This window comes from Lipotes vexillifer, unplaced genomic scaffold (assembly GCF_000442215.2).
Source record: "Lipotes vexillifer unplaced genomic scaffold, Lipotes_vexillifer_v1.1 scaffold22, whole genome shotgun sequence".
In the NCBI taxonomy this organism is placed as follows: Eukaryota; Metazoa; Chordata; class Mammalia; order Artiodactyla; family Lipotidae; genus Lipotes; species Lipotes vexillifer.
The window spans coordinates 1272564-1291988 of NW_006779050.1; the positions used below are offsets into that span (position 1 = coordinate 1272564).

The 19425-nt window shown below is 38.4% G+C and overlaps 1 protein-coding gene across 4 annotated transcripts in view; it reads left to right on the forward strand.

Annotated features, from left to right (window-relative positions):
* The window catches only part of LEF1 (lymphoid enhancer binding factor 1), a 120586-nt gene that overhangs the window by 1845 nt on the left and 99316 nt on the right, over positions 1-19425 (forward strand). For 3 of the 4 annotated variants that reach the window (XM_007452143.1, XM_007452145.1, XM_007452144.1), the window contains exons 2-3: positions 1456-1522; positions 2966-3099. In XM_007452143.1, coding sequence (XP_007452205.1) covers positions 1456-1522; positions 2966-3099 — 201 coding nt within the window. Of the gene's footprint in view, positions 312-1455; positions 1523-2965; positions 3100-19425 lie in introns of all 4 variants that reach the window. The other variant, XM_007452146.1, reaches the window with a different exon arrangement.

A 19425-nucleotide genomic window follows, 5' to 3' on the forward strand; every position in this document is an offset into this window, starting at 1 on the left:
GCCTCGCGGAGAGCTTCAGAAGTGGGGGAGGGGGGCGGATGGACCCTGATACCCGACACTCCACTGGCCACCCTTGTTCAACAACTGGGAAACGCTTTGGAGGAAATCCGGTAGAAAAGTCCTGACACTCATATGATTTCACCAACGCTTTTTCCCTCCAAAGAAATTTGGAGGGTATATTCTTTTTCCTTAAATGGCATCCTTCTGCCCCCAAAAAGAAAGCGTGTGGTTTTGGGGGCGGGGACATTTTGGGTTTTAAACAGTAAGTTTAAGAACACCTCAGAGTTGCCTTCTTTATCCCAATGGCAGGGGTGAGTACGCATTTTGGAAGCCCGGGGGCCTGGGTTCTAAGGAGAGCATAGGGGTGTTCTCCATACCCCGAGTCTTTCATCCCAGCATGCCAATTAGGGGGGAACCTAGGGGTGGCTAGGGCACACCCAGCTCCACTTAAAAGATTTGTGACTATGTGTGTATGGGGGGAAGGGGGCCAGTGGGAGGACAGATGTCCGAGGAACCAAATGACATCCAAAACATTCGAGGCCAAACTCATATTTGTAGAGCAGCCTTTTAAAATTTCTACCCACTTTCCTCATCCTTTCTTTTTCTATAAATAAAGTTGCTACGCACTTCACATTTTCTAAACGTTTCTGCTTTGGGGAGAAGGGTGCTGCATTTGAAGTCCAGAACTCCTATTAGGGCTCTGTTAATCTTTGCCAGTGGTAAGTGGGCATGGGGCAGACCCAAGGAAGACAGTGAAGGGGTAATACCACTGATTTGCAGGTGGTTGAGTCTGGGTGGGTGGTGGTGGTTACCAGAACTGATATTAGCTGGGCTAGCTTTTAGAAGTCTATAGCCCAATTTTCAAGTTTTCCTCCCTTTAACCACAGAACAGTTTACTTTTCTCTTGTAAGCTTGCACTGAGCCAGCCATGGTAGCTTATGAGAAGAGCTCCTGCTGGGATTGGTTTGGGACAGTTGCCTGAGATCTCCATTTGTGAGTGATGGGCTTGTTTTTAGTTAAATGTCATTTTCAGTTGCAAAATATTTCAGCCTGCGCTTAATCAGCTCTGATTGAAGTAAACAGTGGTTGAAGAAGCCATCAAAACGATTAACGCCGCCGTTTAACTCAAATTCTTGTCATATTAGGTATCCAAGTAGCCTTGTTGTGTTTTAGTAAACAGCGGTCAGAACAGCATATGGATTGTTCGCAAGTTTGTTTCTGTTGTTATTATCATTTATAGCTGGTAGTCCTGGGTAGATAATTTTCAAAAACACATGTTGAAAAGAGAAAGATTTCCCAGTACTCAGCCTTAGCCTATCCTCTTAGATTAATAAACAGGTAGATTGAGTTGCACCTGATTCTCCTCTTTTGAGTTACCAGTGGATACACACTTATATCATTATTGTCACAAACTAAAGTGATCTTTCTTTTGGGGGTGGGGATTCGTCTTGTTAGGTGGCCAGACAAGCACAAACCTCTCAGGACTCCTACCACGACAAGGCCAGAGAACACCCTGATGACGGTAAGACTCTAATTCTATCTCTCCCAACCTTAACATTTAACATGTGCAATTTGTGAATGTAGGTATGTTTTGCTATTTTTATTTGCATCCAAGAAACTCGAATCATATGTGATAAGACTGTGCCTGTGTTGTAACAAAATGGGAAAGAAAACCCAGGGAACTTATTGCTTATCGCTAATGTATAGTTACATAATTTAAAAACTGTCTGAATGATTTACGGGCTTTTGAATTTCTGTTGGCTTCCAGATTCTTTGTGGAAGAGAAATGTCTATAATTAGTTTTCTCATTTTACCTAAAGTTCTAATTGTAGATCTTGACTATTTTTTCCTGCATTGTTATAAAGAGTGACAGTCTACACCAATTTATTTTCCAACAAGAATAGTTTCAAATGGGCTTTCATTTGTGAAATTGCTGTTTCTTGTTATAGTGAGAAGGCAGGCACTGTATGCGCAGACTAAATATGGCTCAGTAAAGAAGAATCTAACTTGTAAAAATATAAAACGTTATTCTTAAAATTAAGAACTATCAATATGGAACGTGATAGACTTTCTCCCCATTTCCGATGCTTGCTCAAAACTGTAAAAATTCTACACATATTTTAAGATTTAAGGAGAACTCCGTGTGACTTTAAAAGAATCTGTAATCTTTAGGGTTCCCTTGTTGAACAGTCTACATTTCTGTTCTCCTTTAATTACTTACAATTGGCCTGACCAGAATGAGGTGTTCGCGTATACAATATGTCAGCTAGGGGAAGAAGAGAACTATAATATCAGGCTTCCTTCTGAGCTACAAAGTAGTTACACAGATTAAAGAGAAGAAATGTATACAGTGAACACACACACATTTCTTTACCAGAGTGCTGTAAGTGTAGCACATAAAATTAAGTCTCCTGTAGTTAATCCTTCATAAATTTGGGTAGTTGCCCACATGCCAGATACAACTTGCTCCCTCAGTAAAATCTAGAAATTTTCCAGAAATATAGAAGCACGGGTAGAATTTTTGAGTTTGCCAATAAGATGGAGCATAACTTCAAGTGTATAAATATATACGTGTGGGTATAGCTGAATGGCCTAGTATATTTATATTACAGCTTTGTGTGTCTTCTTTCATGTGTCTGTATTTCTTAGTCCAGTTTGTTAGTATTAGAACAAATTAAGTTAGATGGATAACACTTATTTTTGTAAAAACACCAGTAAAAAACCAGTCAGTAGTGGCAATAAATTGAACCACATGTTTTTAAAACATCTGGTTCACTGCTAAGCCATTTAAGGGAATAAATACTGTCAATCTAAAATAGAGCATAATAATCCAGTTATAATACTTCGTAAACAAATCTCTTATGTAAGGTGTGATTTGTAGTAGTACTATTAACTTTTCAATGAAAAATACAGTGATATAAAAAGGAAGTCAAAGCACATTCGATTTTTCTTTGCATTCTCTCAGGAAAGCATCCAGATGGAGGACTCTACAACAAGGGACCCTCTTACTCGAGTTATTCCGGGTACATAATGATGCCCAACATGAATAATGACCCATACATGTCAAATGGATCTCTTTCTCCACCCATCCCGAGAACAGTGAGTAACATGCTGATTTGCAGATTATTTCAGAAGTGTAAATTAATTTGTATTTTGGCAAAATGTTTTTTTAAAGACACCGGAAATGCTTTCATTATGTATGACCAGTCGTTGCTAAATAAGACTTGCTATGAGGAATGGCTGCCTTACATACAATATTGCTACTTTTGATGTTTTGCACTTGGAATTTTAGCTTTTGGGGTATTGGTTGAGATAATAAAAAACAGATCACGAGCTATCATGAAATCATTGAATTCAAATCAGCAAATTCATGATTTTATGAGTATTGTGCTTTCTACTCTGATGAGGGAAATTGATTTAATCTTTCAATTAACTAAGTGCTGTATGTCTTTCATTGCCCATAAGCTATGTAGAATCAGAACTCCTTTGGCTTATTTGGAGCTGGATATTGGAAATGTTACTTCAGCTTTTAAAACAGTGTCTCATTTTATTGTGTTAGCTAATGTTTCTTTAAAATCAGTTTGGGGGTGGGGAGGAATGAGCTATTTTTTGCGTTATTGTCAATTGTTAAGAAAATATCACTTGAAGATAATTCTAATGAAAATTGTTCTTTTTTTATCTTGGGGTTCAGTTAACTTTCAAGTTTTAAAAATCCATGGCATTATAGCTGCTTTACACATTATGCATAACATGGAAACCTCATTTATACAGTAAGAAAACATCTAAAGGGTTACCTCTGTAGTACATGAATGTGAAATGTGCTGGTGATGGAGTTCTCCCTGAGGTTCATCTCTTCGTAGGTAGTGATGGGTTTTTATTGCTCCGTCAATATAATACCTTCTTTCTGGCCTCACTCTCCCTCAACCACCCAAACCCCAATGAAAAACATGTATATTTGGGTGTTGAGGATGAGGGTTTCAGTCTAACTGGCCCTCCCGCGAGTCAAATCTAGGATCATAAAATGGAACCTGTAGTCTTTGCCTTATTAGCCCAGTGCTTTCACCAAGTGGAAAAAAAAAAAAAAAAAAAAATCAGTCACAGACATCTGGGGGCAAGTACTATCATTGATACCTCAGTGGACAGAATCTGGGAGCCATGAGATACTACAGAGTAGGAGAGAGGAATACCTCCTAATCAGTCATCAACAAACAAGAGTATTTATGGTTATCTTGATTGTCTGTGGCCCTCAACTATTGAAGCGATAGATCTATGAAATATAACCACTTTATGCAGGCACTGTGATTTAGAAGTTATAATTTTTTCCCACAAGTTCCAAAGAGATATTTGACCTTTTAAGTAGGGAATAGGATTTTTCTAATTTGCATATAGCAGCTAAAATGGAGATCTTGGAACTCTTGTGATGGTTGTTATAGGAAAGGGCGATTTCACATTTTAAAAGGCTTTTCTAATATTTAATGATAGAAATGTGTGTGTGGTACATATAAATCTCTTATGTAAAAAGTGAATGAACTAATAAAGGCAAATATGGTTTTTAACATTTAGAGACCACCCAAATAAATGCTTCTGAGTCTTAAAATTTGTAGGAGACTTTATATTGTTGAATTAAATATGCGTACATTCAGCTATTTTAAAGTTGGGCTGTTTTTCTTTTGTTGATGTTTTGGAGGGGAGGGGGAGGAGACTGTGTTTTAGATAAGGAATAATCGAAGATATCTGCTGAAGTCTTTTTAGAACAACAAGTCAAATTATAGTCTGACTTGGTAACAATAGAAAATAGCTACTAAAATAATCTTATACTTTTAGGCTGTGCACACAGTTAATGCTTAATAAGTATTTGTGGAATTTATTCTTTAGCCACTTCTCCTTTCAAAACAATAATTTTTAAAAAGTCAGTATAATTAAAGTCTATTGATATTTATAAATTATTTCTAAGAATACTGAAAATTAAGCTTCTCTTCCTCTTTAAACCAGCATTTTCTGCCTTAGGTCTCTCTAGCCTTTTCTCCTACCCCCTCAGTATACTAATCATTTTAAATTGTTAGAATGGAAAGTATTTATTGTTAGTGTATGTGTTAAAATTCTGAGGTCAGTGAATTGAACAGTCATTCATTGTTTGGGAAAGATTTGTGGCCAGAATAAATGTTGGTGGGAGTAGAGTGGAGGAAAGGGGTGTGGTCAGGAAAGTTACCTTACCCTCCTATCTGCTGCTTTGCTTTATTCTGTTACATTTTAGAACACGTTTATTTTAGGCACCTTTCTTGCCATATTCTGCAGTTTGCACAATTTGAGAAGCTTTTCAGGTTTAACCACGAGACAATGTTCAATTTTTTTCTTGTAGGGTTCGACCGAAGTGAGTTGAAATCTCTGGTTTTTAATAATTAACAGCTGTTTTTAGTGTGTCTGAGACCCACAACCCTTTAACCGGAAGGCAGCCCCTCCTCTTCACCCCTAACCACACTTCTGCCTCTTGCTATTTAACTCTGTCCTTAGCAGGACTGAGTGTTTGTGCAACTGACATCCACAGTGATAGGTTTGCATCTAGGGTGTCAGGAGGCAGGAGCAGGGTGACCATTTGGGTTTGGGCTTTGCCTGGGAGCAGTCCCATGTCAGCCCTGTTACTTGGATTTGCATTACAAACAACTGCTTGTTTACTGTATCTGCTGCCCTCAGGTGTTAGGATTAGAAAAACATCTGGGGGTGAGGGAGGGCCCTGACCAGCCCTTCCCCACACAGAATCTTCTGTTCACATGTAACTGCAGATGATGCAACTGGCATGCACAGAAATGTTTCTGCTGGTGGCTCATTTTAACAATTCTATTATGTGTCTGCTCTTTTTCAGGCAAACACTGACATATGTATGCTCTCACAGCTCTTCCCCATGACCTAAATGTAGTATTACCTACACAGGAGAACCACCTTTGCCAATCGAGCTTTTTTTCTTTTTTTCCATCTGAAGGGAAATTTTAATTGGCTAATTACATCCTCTGCAACAGAAATTCTTAGAGGTGTGTCTATACCAGAAATCTTGTGAATGGGTGTTTCGTAGAATTTTAAATAAGACTTCTTGGTTCAGATAAATTGGGCCTAGCAAGAAAGCACCTGTAATAATGACACTTTTGGTGTAATGAGTTCTTAAAGCACAGTAAACCTTGGCTTGAGGTGGTCGCCTTCATCGAGTGTGAGAGGATGCAGGAGCCTTTTAAATATTTCAGAGCAAGGGCCCTGGAGAGTTTATTAAAAGCATACTCCGAAGACTTCCTCTGAGTCTTATTTATGAAAATCCTTGGAGGCCAATGGTAATGTATTAAATGGAAAAAATAGTTTGTTGCCTCCTGCGCTGGGTCCTGGCACTTGTGTGCCTGAATACTGTGTGACAGTGAGCTTGGCTGGCGTTACATAGTGAAAGTTCCCATTGGCCTCATGCACTGTGGTTATTCATCTTAGGTGTCAAACTTCCATTTGTCCCTCATGCAACCCAAATGTTTAACACCTCTCTCTGAAGAGAAACATCTCATTTCTCTTTAGCTGCTCAAGGGAAAAGCAGCAGACTTAGCGCAGGAAGCGCCAGCAAACGTTGCAGCTCGGGTCACACCAACCACAGTAACACCTGGTCAGGATAGTGCTGCTGACTGCATTGTTTGTGTCTTTGTGATCTTTCTGAGGATGGATTTTTAGGTGGGAAAGGAAGATGTTTGTGTTTGAATTTCATCTTCCTTTCTTATTTTTAGTAGACATTGCTATTAAAATGTTTCAGGGTTTTTTGTTGTTGTTGTTGTTATTTTGAGCAACTCAGTTCTATTGTATGGTTTTTACCTGAAGGGAATCAACATTTTGATTTTTGATGAACACAATTTACCTATTATAACTTGGTCTTAACCTCCCCCACCCATGTTTGTATTTGCTTACAGTTAAAATTAGATTTTTGCCATTGTTCACATCTGGAATTAAGGAACTAGGGGGACATGTCTAATCAGTAAGCTTACACTTACCCAGCTGTCCATCACACTGCTGCTTGGTTTTGAAAATAATCACAGAAACAATAATCGGGTACAGGGAGACTATAGCTTATGTTTTGAGCAAAAATTTTAAGTGTTTTTTGACTTTACTGCAAGGAGCTACTTCATTTGACTTAATAATAAATGATTTTACATTTTCTAATCTAAGTTGTGTACTTAGCTCAGTATATTAAAGCTCAGTATATTAAAGCTCAGTATATTAAATTTTCCTTTTACCTCGAGTTCAGGAGAAGTTAAGTTTTAGAAAGTATATTCTATCTCAGATCTGAATATGATGTCAGGAGAATGTGTGGGAAAGTTCCTCAGGGCCCCAAACTCTTCTGTTTGATTCATCTTTTATTTATTTATTTTTTGCCACACCGCACAGCATGTGGAATCTTACTTCCCCAACCAGGGATCGAACCTGCACCCCTTGAGTTGGGAGTGCAGAGTGTTGACCACTGGACTGCCAGGGAAATCCTTGTTTGATTCATCTTAATTGTACTGCTACAAAGTTGGGAAAGGACCACAGTCAGAATAACTGTGAGTGATTGCCATTTCCCTTTCAGATAATTTAGAAATCTTATGATCGAATGGCATGCTAATTCAAGTGTCCTGGGAGCCCATGCTACATGTGACCTTTCAGGAGCTAATATTGCCCTTGCATGACTGGTACTGCAGAAGTGTGATCCTTAGTCGATAGATTTTTCTGAAATGACCCTAGAAATTTCTTGTTCATTCATGAAGGTATGAGAACAACCCAGTTTCACTAAAACAAGACCATTAAGCCAACCTGCAGAAAATCTTGCTCTTTGAAATACCCCCTTCCCCTGCCCTCTTACAGGTCCTGGACTTGGCTCTCATCAACCCAACTATTTTGATCCATTTCTGTCTTGCAGACTGACTCGTGTAATTCCAACAGGACAGAGTAAGGGTCTCATGAATGGGTCTATCTGGACTTGAACTTGTTACCTCACAAGGGTTCTTCCACAGTATCAACTGAGAAATTTTTGCAACTTTTTGAGTCTAGTTTTGTTTTTCACTAATCCTGGTAGTTCTCTAGGCAGAACTGTTTGTGGTTTATGTGACTGACATTTTTTTAAGCAATTAGATCATTCCATTCCTCTCTGACTCCCCTTGTTCCTTGTTTACATATTATAGACAAAATCGGAATTTTATAAAACTGGTTTCCCTGTGATTTCAAGATAAATTTGAAGTTTAAAGAGAAAATGTGCCAGCACTGTCCATGGGCCAGCAGAAAAGCTCATATGTTTTATTCCCAGGCAAAGGTAGAGCTCAGCATTATATAGGTGCCACTGTCATGGGACTGAAGTTTTTTCAAAAGAGGGTATTCATTTAAAATTTGTATCTTTAAAGTTATTACTTAAGTCATTATGCCAAACTGAGGCAGTCTATAGAAAGCTAATACTGTAGCAATCAAGGGTACTTAGTACTGCTTTGTACTGTCACAGCAGGTCCTTACTCATTTGGAAAAGGCAGCCATTGGACTTTATTTACATAATTTTTAAAATATATTTTAGATTGGTGATCACTTTTTAAGTATTAATTGTGACCTCGTGAATTTCATATAGGAACTGTAGACTCTGCTATAAGCTTTGAAGTCACTTTAAGCATATAAATGATCAGTCTATAAGATTTGGAGGCACAAAGCCCGAAAATGCCCTAGAGACGAACAACAAATATGAGCAAGGGGAGAAATTGAATGCACCAAAAAGGAGAGTCAGGAGTTGAGCAGAGGATGGATAGGGAACAGGGATTGCTAACTCCCAGATTCTGATAATCTAGCCAATCTAGCTGCGACTATTTGCAGACTATTATCAGAGGCTGTTCAGAGGACTGTAAAGTCTCTGTAAAGCAGTACATTTATACACAATACCCATTCTAGCCAAATCTCTAAGCCTGCTGAAATTATCCACTTGCTATATGTAGATCAGTATAAAGCTCACTGAAGAATGTTACTTGCTTGCCTTCAATCCGTACAGGGAAAACTGCAAGGGCATTACAGCACGAACAAGACTTTAGGTTACCTGTCCTCTTTCCCCCGTCTGTAGGAGAAATATGACTGGCAGAGATGTTGCATCACAGAGGGTCTAGAAATGTATTGTATTTTTTGCAGCTAACCGGGGGCAAGTAGACTCTAAAAACACCTTTTGATTATTGACCATTGTTGCTAGCTATGCCCATGAATAATACTGTATGGAACTTGGTGACAGTTCTGCAGAATCAAGTTTTGATCTTAGTCATAGTAATTTACTGTTGATGTTATGTTCACTTTAAAAAGGAAGCCTGTTACTACTTTACTCAATATAGAGAAAGGTTGAATGAGGGGTGGACAAAGGGAAGGTACGATAATATAAAAAGGGGAATGGCTCTAGTGTAGTTTTAATTTTCTCTTATTATTGTCAGTTTCTGAATGAAACAGTTGCCAAAACTGTTAAAAGCTGACACAAAAATATTTTTATAAATCCTTTTATTTTTTTTTCAATCCTGAAAACTTTTGCAGTAAAGCCTATTAACTGTGAATGATAGTTGATCAGTTGATCGGAGACGACTGATGAATTACGAGAGAGTTATATGTTTTGAGTAGCCTAGCACGGGATAGACACTTCAGTAGATTTGCTGAATAAATAATGTTGTAGAAATTTTTCATGTATTTTGGGGGATATTTCCAAAGGATCTGTCTTTATTCAACCAAACGCTATATGAAAAGCAAAATCTGAAAGTGTCTGCTAAAAAAATCCTTAGTATTTTATTATTTTACTTTTTCTCTGATTTGTTGCTTCAGTGGGAAAAAAAAAGAGCATTAGACCATTGTCTTTAATGAGGAAGTCAGAGTCCTTCAGAATGTTGTTTCCAAGTAACAGCTGAAAACAGTCAGCTGGAGAGCTCGCTGCTAGAGTGAAAAAGAATGGGATTTGATCCTCATTTGAGGACTGATCATAAGAAGTACTTATCTTTTACTTATGTCCTAGAAACCTGATTGAAGAGGAAGGGGTGATAGAAACGCTTTTTTTCAGAAGGGTGCTTGAGATGGAAATAAAGTAATGAAGAAAACCATCTTCAATTATGTTTCTGTATCGTACGGTTAATGCTTCTCAATTCATTTTTATTCTTTCCCGGATAGAAAGGACATTTCTTTTTTCAGTAACACTTGAGGCATTTTGAGATATTAAAAAATTCTGCATGTTCTTTTTAAATACGTATGGTAGCATCAGCGCTGACTCTTCTAGGCCAGTGAGTGTTGTAAATTGATTATGTTCTTCAGCAATGTGGAGAGCAAAACTTTTGAGTCTGTATCAGGCAGAGGTAGAGATCCTCCTGTGAAGGCTGAGCCTGTGGAGAAGGGAAGTCCTAGGCAAGATATCAAAAGGTCTGGGGTCTAGACCCACGTCCATCACTCTCCCCCAAAGCCTTGGGAAGGTATTTGACCTCTATCAGAGTTTGTTTCCTTGTCTATTGTGAGGCATATTAATATCCGGTTGCCTACCTTGTATGGTGGATGTACAATTCAGATGACACAAAGCCTGTGAAAGCATTCGGTTTTTTAGCTATGGGAGCAAAGCACAAGCCTCAGATGGTGTAAGCCCTCGTGCCCACCTGGTAGGAATTCTGCCACAAGGGGTGTTTGACTGTATCCAAGAAGCTCCTGAGAAAGGGGAGACATTTTTGGTTCTTACCATGGCACCATGCAGGCCTGGAAATTGGACACTGGGTCAAGGCCTTACATTAACTTTTAGAAAATATTAGCATAAATAAAAGTTTTGGGAATTGTCATTATATTCTTTACAGAGACAGCTTTCTTGGGCTCTTTTTTCCCTCGCAGTTGTTAGGAGAGCACCTGATTTTCTTCTACTAAGGGAATGAGATGTGTGAGGGAATGGATTTCTAAATTTAAGATTTGTTTTAAAATCTCATATCCTTCTAACATTTGATATGAAATTGACAGATAACTCTTTAACTCCTTGGAATGGGGGTAATAATTGATTTTTATTTAGGAAACCTTTTTTTCCTTAAACCTTTAGGAGCTGGGTTTCTTTTCCTCACTGCAAACATTATATAGAGAGGAGATTTAAGAGCCTCGTGAATGTAGAGGATGACAGGAGACTTATTTTTTTCCCCCTTGAAAATTTTTTCTGCCTTAAGTCTTTCGAGCTTTCGTGGCATCTAAAAAACATCAGGTCCAAGGGGGGATATGTTGGCCAGGCAGCAGGGAGAAATCAGTGTTTTTCTAGTCTCGTTGGAAAATTATAGCTTTCATCCTTTCAAGACTTTTCTTTTTCTTTCAATAAAACTCAGTGAATGTTAAATATATTTCAGTGTGGAGTTAGCTTTCTTGGTAGGCTTCTTCAGTTTTAAACATCATGTATTACACCTTGTAATAATGATGAGCACGTATCATCTTGGCACACTAGTTCATGTGACTTGGACCAAAGGAAAAAGGTATTGTGGTCTTATTTCAAGTGTGTTAAACATTGTCTTAGACCCCAACACTTAAGATTTTTTAAAGTCTGAAACAAAACCAGGAGTACCAAAGTAAAAAATGTTTACCGTTTACTACAAATGGGCTAACCAGTTAAGTATCTGGCAGGGTTAGGAAAAGAATCAAGTCTCCCAGACATTGCTTGAATTGGTTTTTACTCTTTTTTTTTGGTATATGTTAAAAGTTTAAAATTAAAACTCAAGAAATTCTTTTGAAAGGGAAAACGATTAACTTTTTTTTTTTTCTTTTTTAACTACTATCATGTGCCAGGTGCTGTGCTAGGCAATTTACGCGAATGGAAACTGTGGTTGGGTGTAGTCATCTCCATGCTGAAAATAAGGGCCCATCCTCAGGGGCAGCAGTAACCTGCTTCAATTTAGTAAGTGATAGAGTCACTGCCCTTCCCTTCTTAAGGTCTGAAGACTTGTTTATTTTCATAAAAAATAACCATATATGCCTTTTAGAACATAAAACACTTATTAAATGAATCATAATGTTGATTAAATGTAAAGCAAAAAATTATTATTTTGAAGATTTTGTTGGCAACTTCTTTTCAGTAATGCTTAGCTATTTTTTATGAAAATTAAAAGAAAATACTTTCATTTAAAAAGCAATACACTAGAAAACTCAGGTGAGCAAAAGGAATAGCAAATATTAAATTCTTAGGATCCTGCCGTCAGAGATGATCACTCTCAAAACTCACCATGCAGCGTTTTAGACCTCTTCCTGTGCACATTTAGAAATACACATAAACACACGTAAGTATATGTTATACATTCATGGTAATGGAAACATAATATACCATTTTGTACTTGCTTTTTTCCCACCAGTATACAGTGGATATCTTCTGTAACATCATTTTTAATGCCTAATTAATTTATTTAGTTTTGTTGGTAAGACATTTAGGTGGTGTCACTTTTTTTTCCTCTATCTTAAGCAACATTGTGATGCAATGCATATTTTCCAACTACGTCTTTGCACAAATTCTGTTTCTTTGGAATGAATTGCTAGAAGTGGAATTGTAGAGTCAAAGGCAATGAATGCACCTTTTTAATTTGGGGTTAACCCAACATTGCAATTTAACCTTAAAAAACATTTGTTTGAAGTCAGTATTTAGAAGTATCACTTGACTACATTCGTATTTGGTTATGGTTGGTGTCATGCCTTCTCCTAGTCAAGAGTCAGTCCAGCGATAGACAAGAAGCTGGACAGACGGGGAGCAGAATGTCAGCTTCATTATTAATAAGGCTGGATTGGAGGACGTGGCTTGAACCATGACACGAATCTGGACTTCCTTTGACTTCCCCAGATGGAACACACCACTAAGTCACAGGCCTCCCTAACAGGGGCAGGGAGCTTACCTCCTATAGAACTGGAGACGAGAACAAACCCACGCTCGGGCAAGCTGCCCCCAAGAGGGAGAGCAAAGGGTCAGTCCGTCCTTGCCCAGTTCTTTCTCCAGATCACCAGAGATGAGTCGCTTTCCTTTGTGGAAAGTGAGTTGAGGGGGTGGGAGAGACAAAGGCTGCAGCCGCTGCCAAGAGAGCAGAAGTTCCTACTTTATTGGCCAGGCTAGGGAGGAGGGGCGAAGGAGAGTGTGTTTATCTCCTTAGTCATAATCCCTGATCAGACCGTGAGCTGGGACGGTGGTGAGACGCGTGCGTACACGACGGGAGCTACAGCAGAGCACTGCGTTTGGGGTCTGAAGATCTAGATGTCGGGGTCTGCTAGTGACCGGCTGCAGCCAGCTACCTCCTCTCTGGACCTTGATTTCTTCACCTGCAACATAGACTGCCACCTCGTCTACTTAGGAAAGTACCCAGCACTCTGCATTAGTAGTAGTGTCTGTGGAAGGCGGACCAACTGCATCCGAATTTACTGGTGTTCTTATTAAAAAGGCAAATATGTAGGCCCTTATGCAAATGTCCTGAACCAGAAGCGGCAAGCAGGACATAACACGTACACTTTGAACCAGGTACTTGAGCAATTCTTACCTACAGTAAGGTTTGAAAAAACACTGATCAAGTAGACATTCAATAATTTAATTCACTTGGGCTTAGATATCCCAAGTGACTCGCACACCTAGAAAGCAGTCAGGCACTTTGGCCCCAAAGCTTACTTTCTCGCCACTCAGCCCAGTTCAGCGCTATATGCCTCATGGAGACCCCACTGGCACTCTGTTCACTTCTAGTCAGACCTCAGGGGGTTTCCCTCCTCCACTGACTACAGAATGAAACCCACATTCTTTGGCATTATTTTCAAAGCTTTATGCAATCTGGAATCATCCACCTTGCAAGCCTTGCCTCCTTACCACCAGACCCTGCAGCTTTCGATTCAGTGACATTTCCAGACCTGCATCCTAAATGCTTTCCCAAATCCCTGTCTTCAGGTTATTACAGCTTGGTCTCCCTGAAATGCCCTGCTCCCTCTTCCCTGCCAGCACAGTCTTGTTCATCCTGAAAGATCCGGCCTAAATGGTACCTCATGAAGTTCTCCTGATTGCACCACCAGTTAAGACTAAGTGCTCTCTCCTGTGGGTTCCCACAGGACCTCCTTCATAACGGTTACCACGTCTTATAATCACTGGTTGTCTCCGTGTCTGTCTGTCTCACTGTTAGTTTCTTTAGGATAAGGAGCTTGTCTTACTCATCTCTGTTGCTCACAACCTGTTATACTACCTGGCATAGAGCAGGTTACTCCACGGATATTTGTGGAATAAATAGAGCAGAAATTTTTAAAATTTGTTAATGTAGGGCGGTAACACCAGATATCAATCTATATTTAAATGGAGACACTTTAATAAAATATAAGCTAACACAGAATCACAGACCTGAAATTGAGCTTAGAAATTATCTGAGCATTAAGTATAATCCATGGGATAGAATTAGCTATCAGTTTTGAGTATTTAGTTAAGTGCCAGGACCTGTTCTGAGCACTTTATATATATTAGCTCATTTAATCCTCACAGTAACCCAGTGATATCCCCAGTATCCCCATTTTACAGATGAGAAGACTGAGGCATAAGGAGGGTTGAGCACCTGAGGCATAGGGGCCATGGAAGTGGTTAAGGACCACTGTAAGACCAGACCAAGAAATGCTTGGTCAGATAAAGTAGTTAATTTGCCAGGATATACAGCTAGTAAGTAGTGGTACCATTCTTGGACCAGGCCTTGACTCTCACTGCAGGGTGCTTTCTGCAACTTCAGTTTTCATTGCTATCACTGCCACTGGTACTCAGAAGATGCTAGATGATTGCTGAATCAGTGAATTTCTCATCAGGAAGGTGTAAATGATTCTTAATCGATATGGTATTTGCAAGCATAAAATAAAATAGTATATGGAATTATAGATGTCTTTAACATTATGTTTGGTAGTAATAGCTATGGTGCTAATAGAGAACACAGAGTTCAAAGGCAACAAGTTAGATGCAGCGAAGTGAGGGGAAATCGGGGGAGATGCAAAAAAGATGGTGCAAGTACTAGCCTGATGATGAGGGGGCAGTATTAGTGGAAATAATGAATTTAGAAAGAGGAGCACGTTTTAGGACAGACATACATGAGTTTGGCTTAAGGACTATCCTGTGTTTTCTCTGTTATGTTAAGAAAACAAAAAATTAACCAGTATCTGCAACCAAACATTTTACATTATGGACATCATTTTGGTCCATAACTTATCTAATTTATTTAATTTTTTGTGCCTCACAAAATCACCTCTGGAGCTGCCTGGACCTTGATTAGAAGCCTCTGTGTGGTTATGAAAAACAGAACTGCATATTGCCTATAGGTGAGGAGAGGAATAGTATTAATATACTAGCATGTAATATTTAATGAGTTCACTTTACCTGCATTTTTCTTATTAAATACTCAGTGTAACACTATGAAGTGAACACTACCTAGTCTTCCCGTCTTTCCATTCAAGAAACTGAGGCACAGAGAGGTTATATTGATTGCTGTAGTTCCAAAGCTTAGTAAGTGGTAGAACTTGGATTCAAAGTCAGACAGCCTTGATTTAGGAACTGGGACCCATTTTATAAACTAGTCCCCCCCTAAAGAATAATCCTTAGTCAATGTCGATAAATCACTCTGAGGATTAAAAGTGTCTGTTATGCTTGTGTTTTATTAAACAATGTAAACGGTTCAGCTTTAGTGGTGGCTTGATTAGCAAGCTCTGAGAATACTTGAAATTTGTCTTCTGGTTCATTCAGCACACAACCATGTGATTGCTTAATGTGTTCTTGAAAATTCCCAGGAAATATTTGTTTCTTAGGTGATAAATGTCTGATTTGTATAGCAATTCCTATTGCTCACTTCTAGGGTCCCAGTGTCCTCAAGTCTTAAGGACTAAATAGCTTAATCAAACAGCTGTGTGGCCAAAGGTTTTGTAAATCTTGGAATCACTTTGGTGAGTGACGTTGCCTCCTTTTTCCATAAGAACTGAGTATTTACAGGCAAAAATCTGCTGCCAAAGAGTGTTCTTTGCACAATAAGCAATTAAAATGTGGTTTGTGCTTCGTTTCTAGGAGCTGTTTGTGGTGACTTTTGTGGTATCATGATGTTAGGTTAAGTAAAAGAAATTAGTTTAGGGTTAACTGGAATTGTGATCATTCCTGAGAAGTTGCAACAGTGGGTTTCCTTAAAAAAATGAAGAAACTTTTATTGTTAAGAAAATAATTATTAGAAACAATCTTCTTTCTCTCGAAAGGAAATTTTTGTTGTTGTTTTAAAGTAATATTGTTTTTAAAGAGTCAGGGGAAAACTCATTAAAGAAAAGAAAAAAATAAAACCGCCTGTATTTCTATCACTCAGATATAATGGTTTCATTTATATATTTTTTTAAGATGTTCTTTCTCCACTGTACCTATAATACAAGTACTTTTATAAGTTGGTTCATAAGGTTATTATTTTATTATAACTTTTTCATTAAAAAGATATTGTTGCTCATCCTTCCATGTGAATAAGTAAAGGTCTGTATCACCAATTGTCACGGCTGGATACCATCCAGTTATAAGAATATTTCAAGTTTATTGATTTTATCCTCAATTATGGGTGTTATTTTTTTGTTTTTACCTGTTTGAAACAATGCTAAAATGAAACCCTGTTAAAAATGCGTATTTATTTATAATCTATTTTTTTAGGTTATGTAGAATTAAATAGTTTAGAGAAATAAGTCTATGCAGATTTCAGATTAAATATGTGTTTTTACATGTTTATGTGAATCACTTGATCATACCTTTCTTGATTTATAAGAGGTTTTTATATATAAAGCATATTAACCATTTTGATTACAAGAAAATGCTTTCCAGCATTAGCTTGGCTCATTTTTTATAATTTATTTCAAAAGAGAAGATACTCTTTTGACTCTTGTAGGATGGTACAGTAACCAGGAAAAAAACATTTTATTTCATTTCACTATCAGAAGAAGATACCTGTTGTTGTAGCAGTTTCTGAATTAACCCTCAAGTTTAGGGTTAAAACAGGTTTCCTGGTAGAATGAATGTTTATTTCAGGTGTGATTTATCATTCATCTCATAAACATTCATTGAAGGTACTTATTTTGAAAGTCATTGTGCTGAGCCCCATTGTTAACATACATGACAGTGAAGACAGGGTCACCACCCTCAAGGAGCTTACGGTTTAGGAAGGGAGAGACACTTGTGCAGACACCCACGGCTGAACGCAGAGTGAGCAGGACCCAGGGAACAGGAGTGGGCAGGTCTTCCTGCAGTGGTGCAGCCTATTGAGCAGTTCCTGAGGGTTGTAGTTTTCATATGTGCCAACCTTTCTTTACCTGCTTTCAGTTCAGTATGGACCATTTGAAGTATGATAGAGAGTATTTGGTTTAGTTATTTAAAAATGCTTGTGTAGATAGTTCTGTTTGGGTTGGGCCAGGAAAGTTGTTTTAATAAATAAACGCTTTTTAAAATTAAAAGTTACTCATAGTAAGTAACCTAAGACTATTTAAGAAAAGAATTCAGTAATTTATAGAGCATTTTGTTTTATTTATTTATTTTTAAAGTAAGTTAACATCCATCATAAAGCATTTTAAAGGGGCGAGTTTATCAACATCGCTGCCAAGTTGACTGATGGTAAGAATGAACACTAGGCGTCAGACCCTCCTCTGCTTAGTTGTTGGTACTGTGTCACTTTCATTAGCATCACCACCAGAAACCTTAACTTGTAAGACATTAGCTCTGTGTACTCTTTAACCACATTAAGAATTATTGTCAGACTTGACCACAATTAGAATTAGGCAAACAGAATCTCAGGAAGGTAGACAAGTTTCCTTTTGCTTATGTCAATGTAGGGCTAAGAACACATGCCCTGGACCTTGAATGGCTCAGCCCAAATGCAGGATCAGCCACTTGGTAGCTGTCCAATGGGAAAATTACTTTTACCTCTCTGTTTCTGTTTCTTTACTCACAGTTTGAAAATTTTCCTGATAGTTGGAAATACAGCAGGAAACGACTGCTTTGAAAACGATGTTACTTAGTTACCGCATATAGGAAATATTTGGTCAAAATCCATAGCAGGGAATGACTACCTGCTTGGAATAGGTATCAAGATAGATCTGTGAATTACAGGCCTGAGGATCTTTGCTTTCATGCCCTCTATACCACTTGCTGAATAATTCTAAGCTAAAGCCAAATTTAAATAATGTAAGATCATATTAACTAGATTTTTGAGGGGTTCTCATGTATCTAATTGGAGAAATCAGTCAGAGATTAAAGTTTTCAAAAGGAAATATTTCCTCCCAAGATGGAAGGAGCAAGAGAAATTTGACATTTAGCCTACAATTGAGAAAACGGTTTGTAATTCAGGGACATCTGAGGTGTTTATTTTATGTTTGTTGGTTGTCTAAACAGTTAATGAATGAATTCAACGATGTGTATGCAATGTGAAGTTTGAAAATAGTTGGCTGCCTGCAGAAAAATTAATTTTTTTTCCTTAGGATTGGAAAAATAAATTTTAAAAGGCTTCTATTTTTTTCTTTAAGTTCTGTTGTTGCTAATTTCGTGGTGGGGAAAAAATACTGACAAGGAGTTAGGCAAGTCGTTGACTGGCTCTTTGTCTCTGAAGGGGTTCCTAACCCTCGAGCGTTGGTGTTCTTGTCTCACAGTGGGAACAAGTGGTTGCGGGGACTGAGAAGCACAGTCACTGGGCTTTTGGGCACCAGACTGCTGAGCTGCGTGAGATGTGCATTTCCATTGAGCTGTTTTATCGGCACTGAAAGCATCAGAATTGACCTCGGTGCTTTGGCAAGGAGTGTTTCTGCTCTAAGAGCAGAGCAAGGTCTGATGGTTTGAGAAGCAAAGAAAATGGACTCATTACTGCTTCTGCCTGGCTCAGGCAGGGCATCTCTTTGCCCATTAGTAACCTCTGCGGGCGCCCCAATTGCAGACTAACCCATGCAAGTGAGATCTGGACATCTAATTTGAATAGTTCCATGCAGTGGGCTTGCTGACCAATAAAGGTCTGCTTCAGGGAACCAACCCATAACTATTTCTGCTTTTCCTCCTTTTCGCACACCCCGATATGTTCCTAGAATTCCTTGCCCACAGTTGTCATCCAGATGCTGCATTGCCACAAGCAAGCATTTGGTCGTTTTAAAGTCACAGGGTAGCCCTGTGTACAAGGATTAAGTCCCACAGTACTTTGACTCAGGGAGATCATGTCCGGGAGGGTTTTCTCGAAACTTAGCCTTTTTTTTTTTTAATCGGAGAGGAGGAATTTATTCATTTATTTAGCATTTATTCAATGATTACTTATTTTTAAATAGCTTTATTGAGATGTAATTCATGTTGCATACGGTTCACTCATTCAAAGGGTATAGTTTAATGGTTTTTAACGTGTTCACAGATGTGAGGAATCATCGCCACAGTCAGTTTTGGAACATTTTCATCACCTCAGA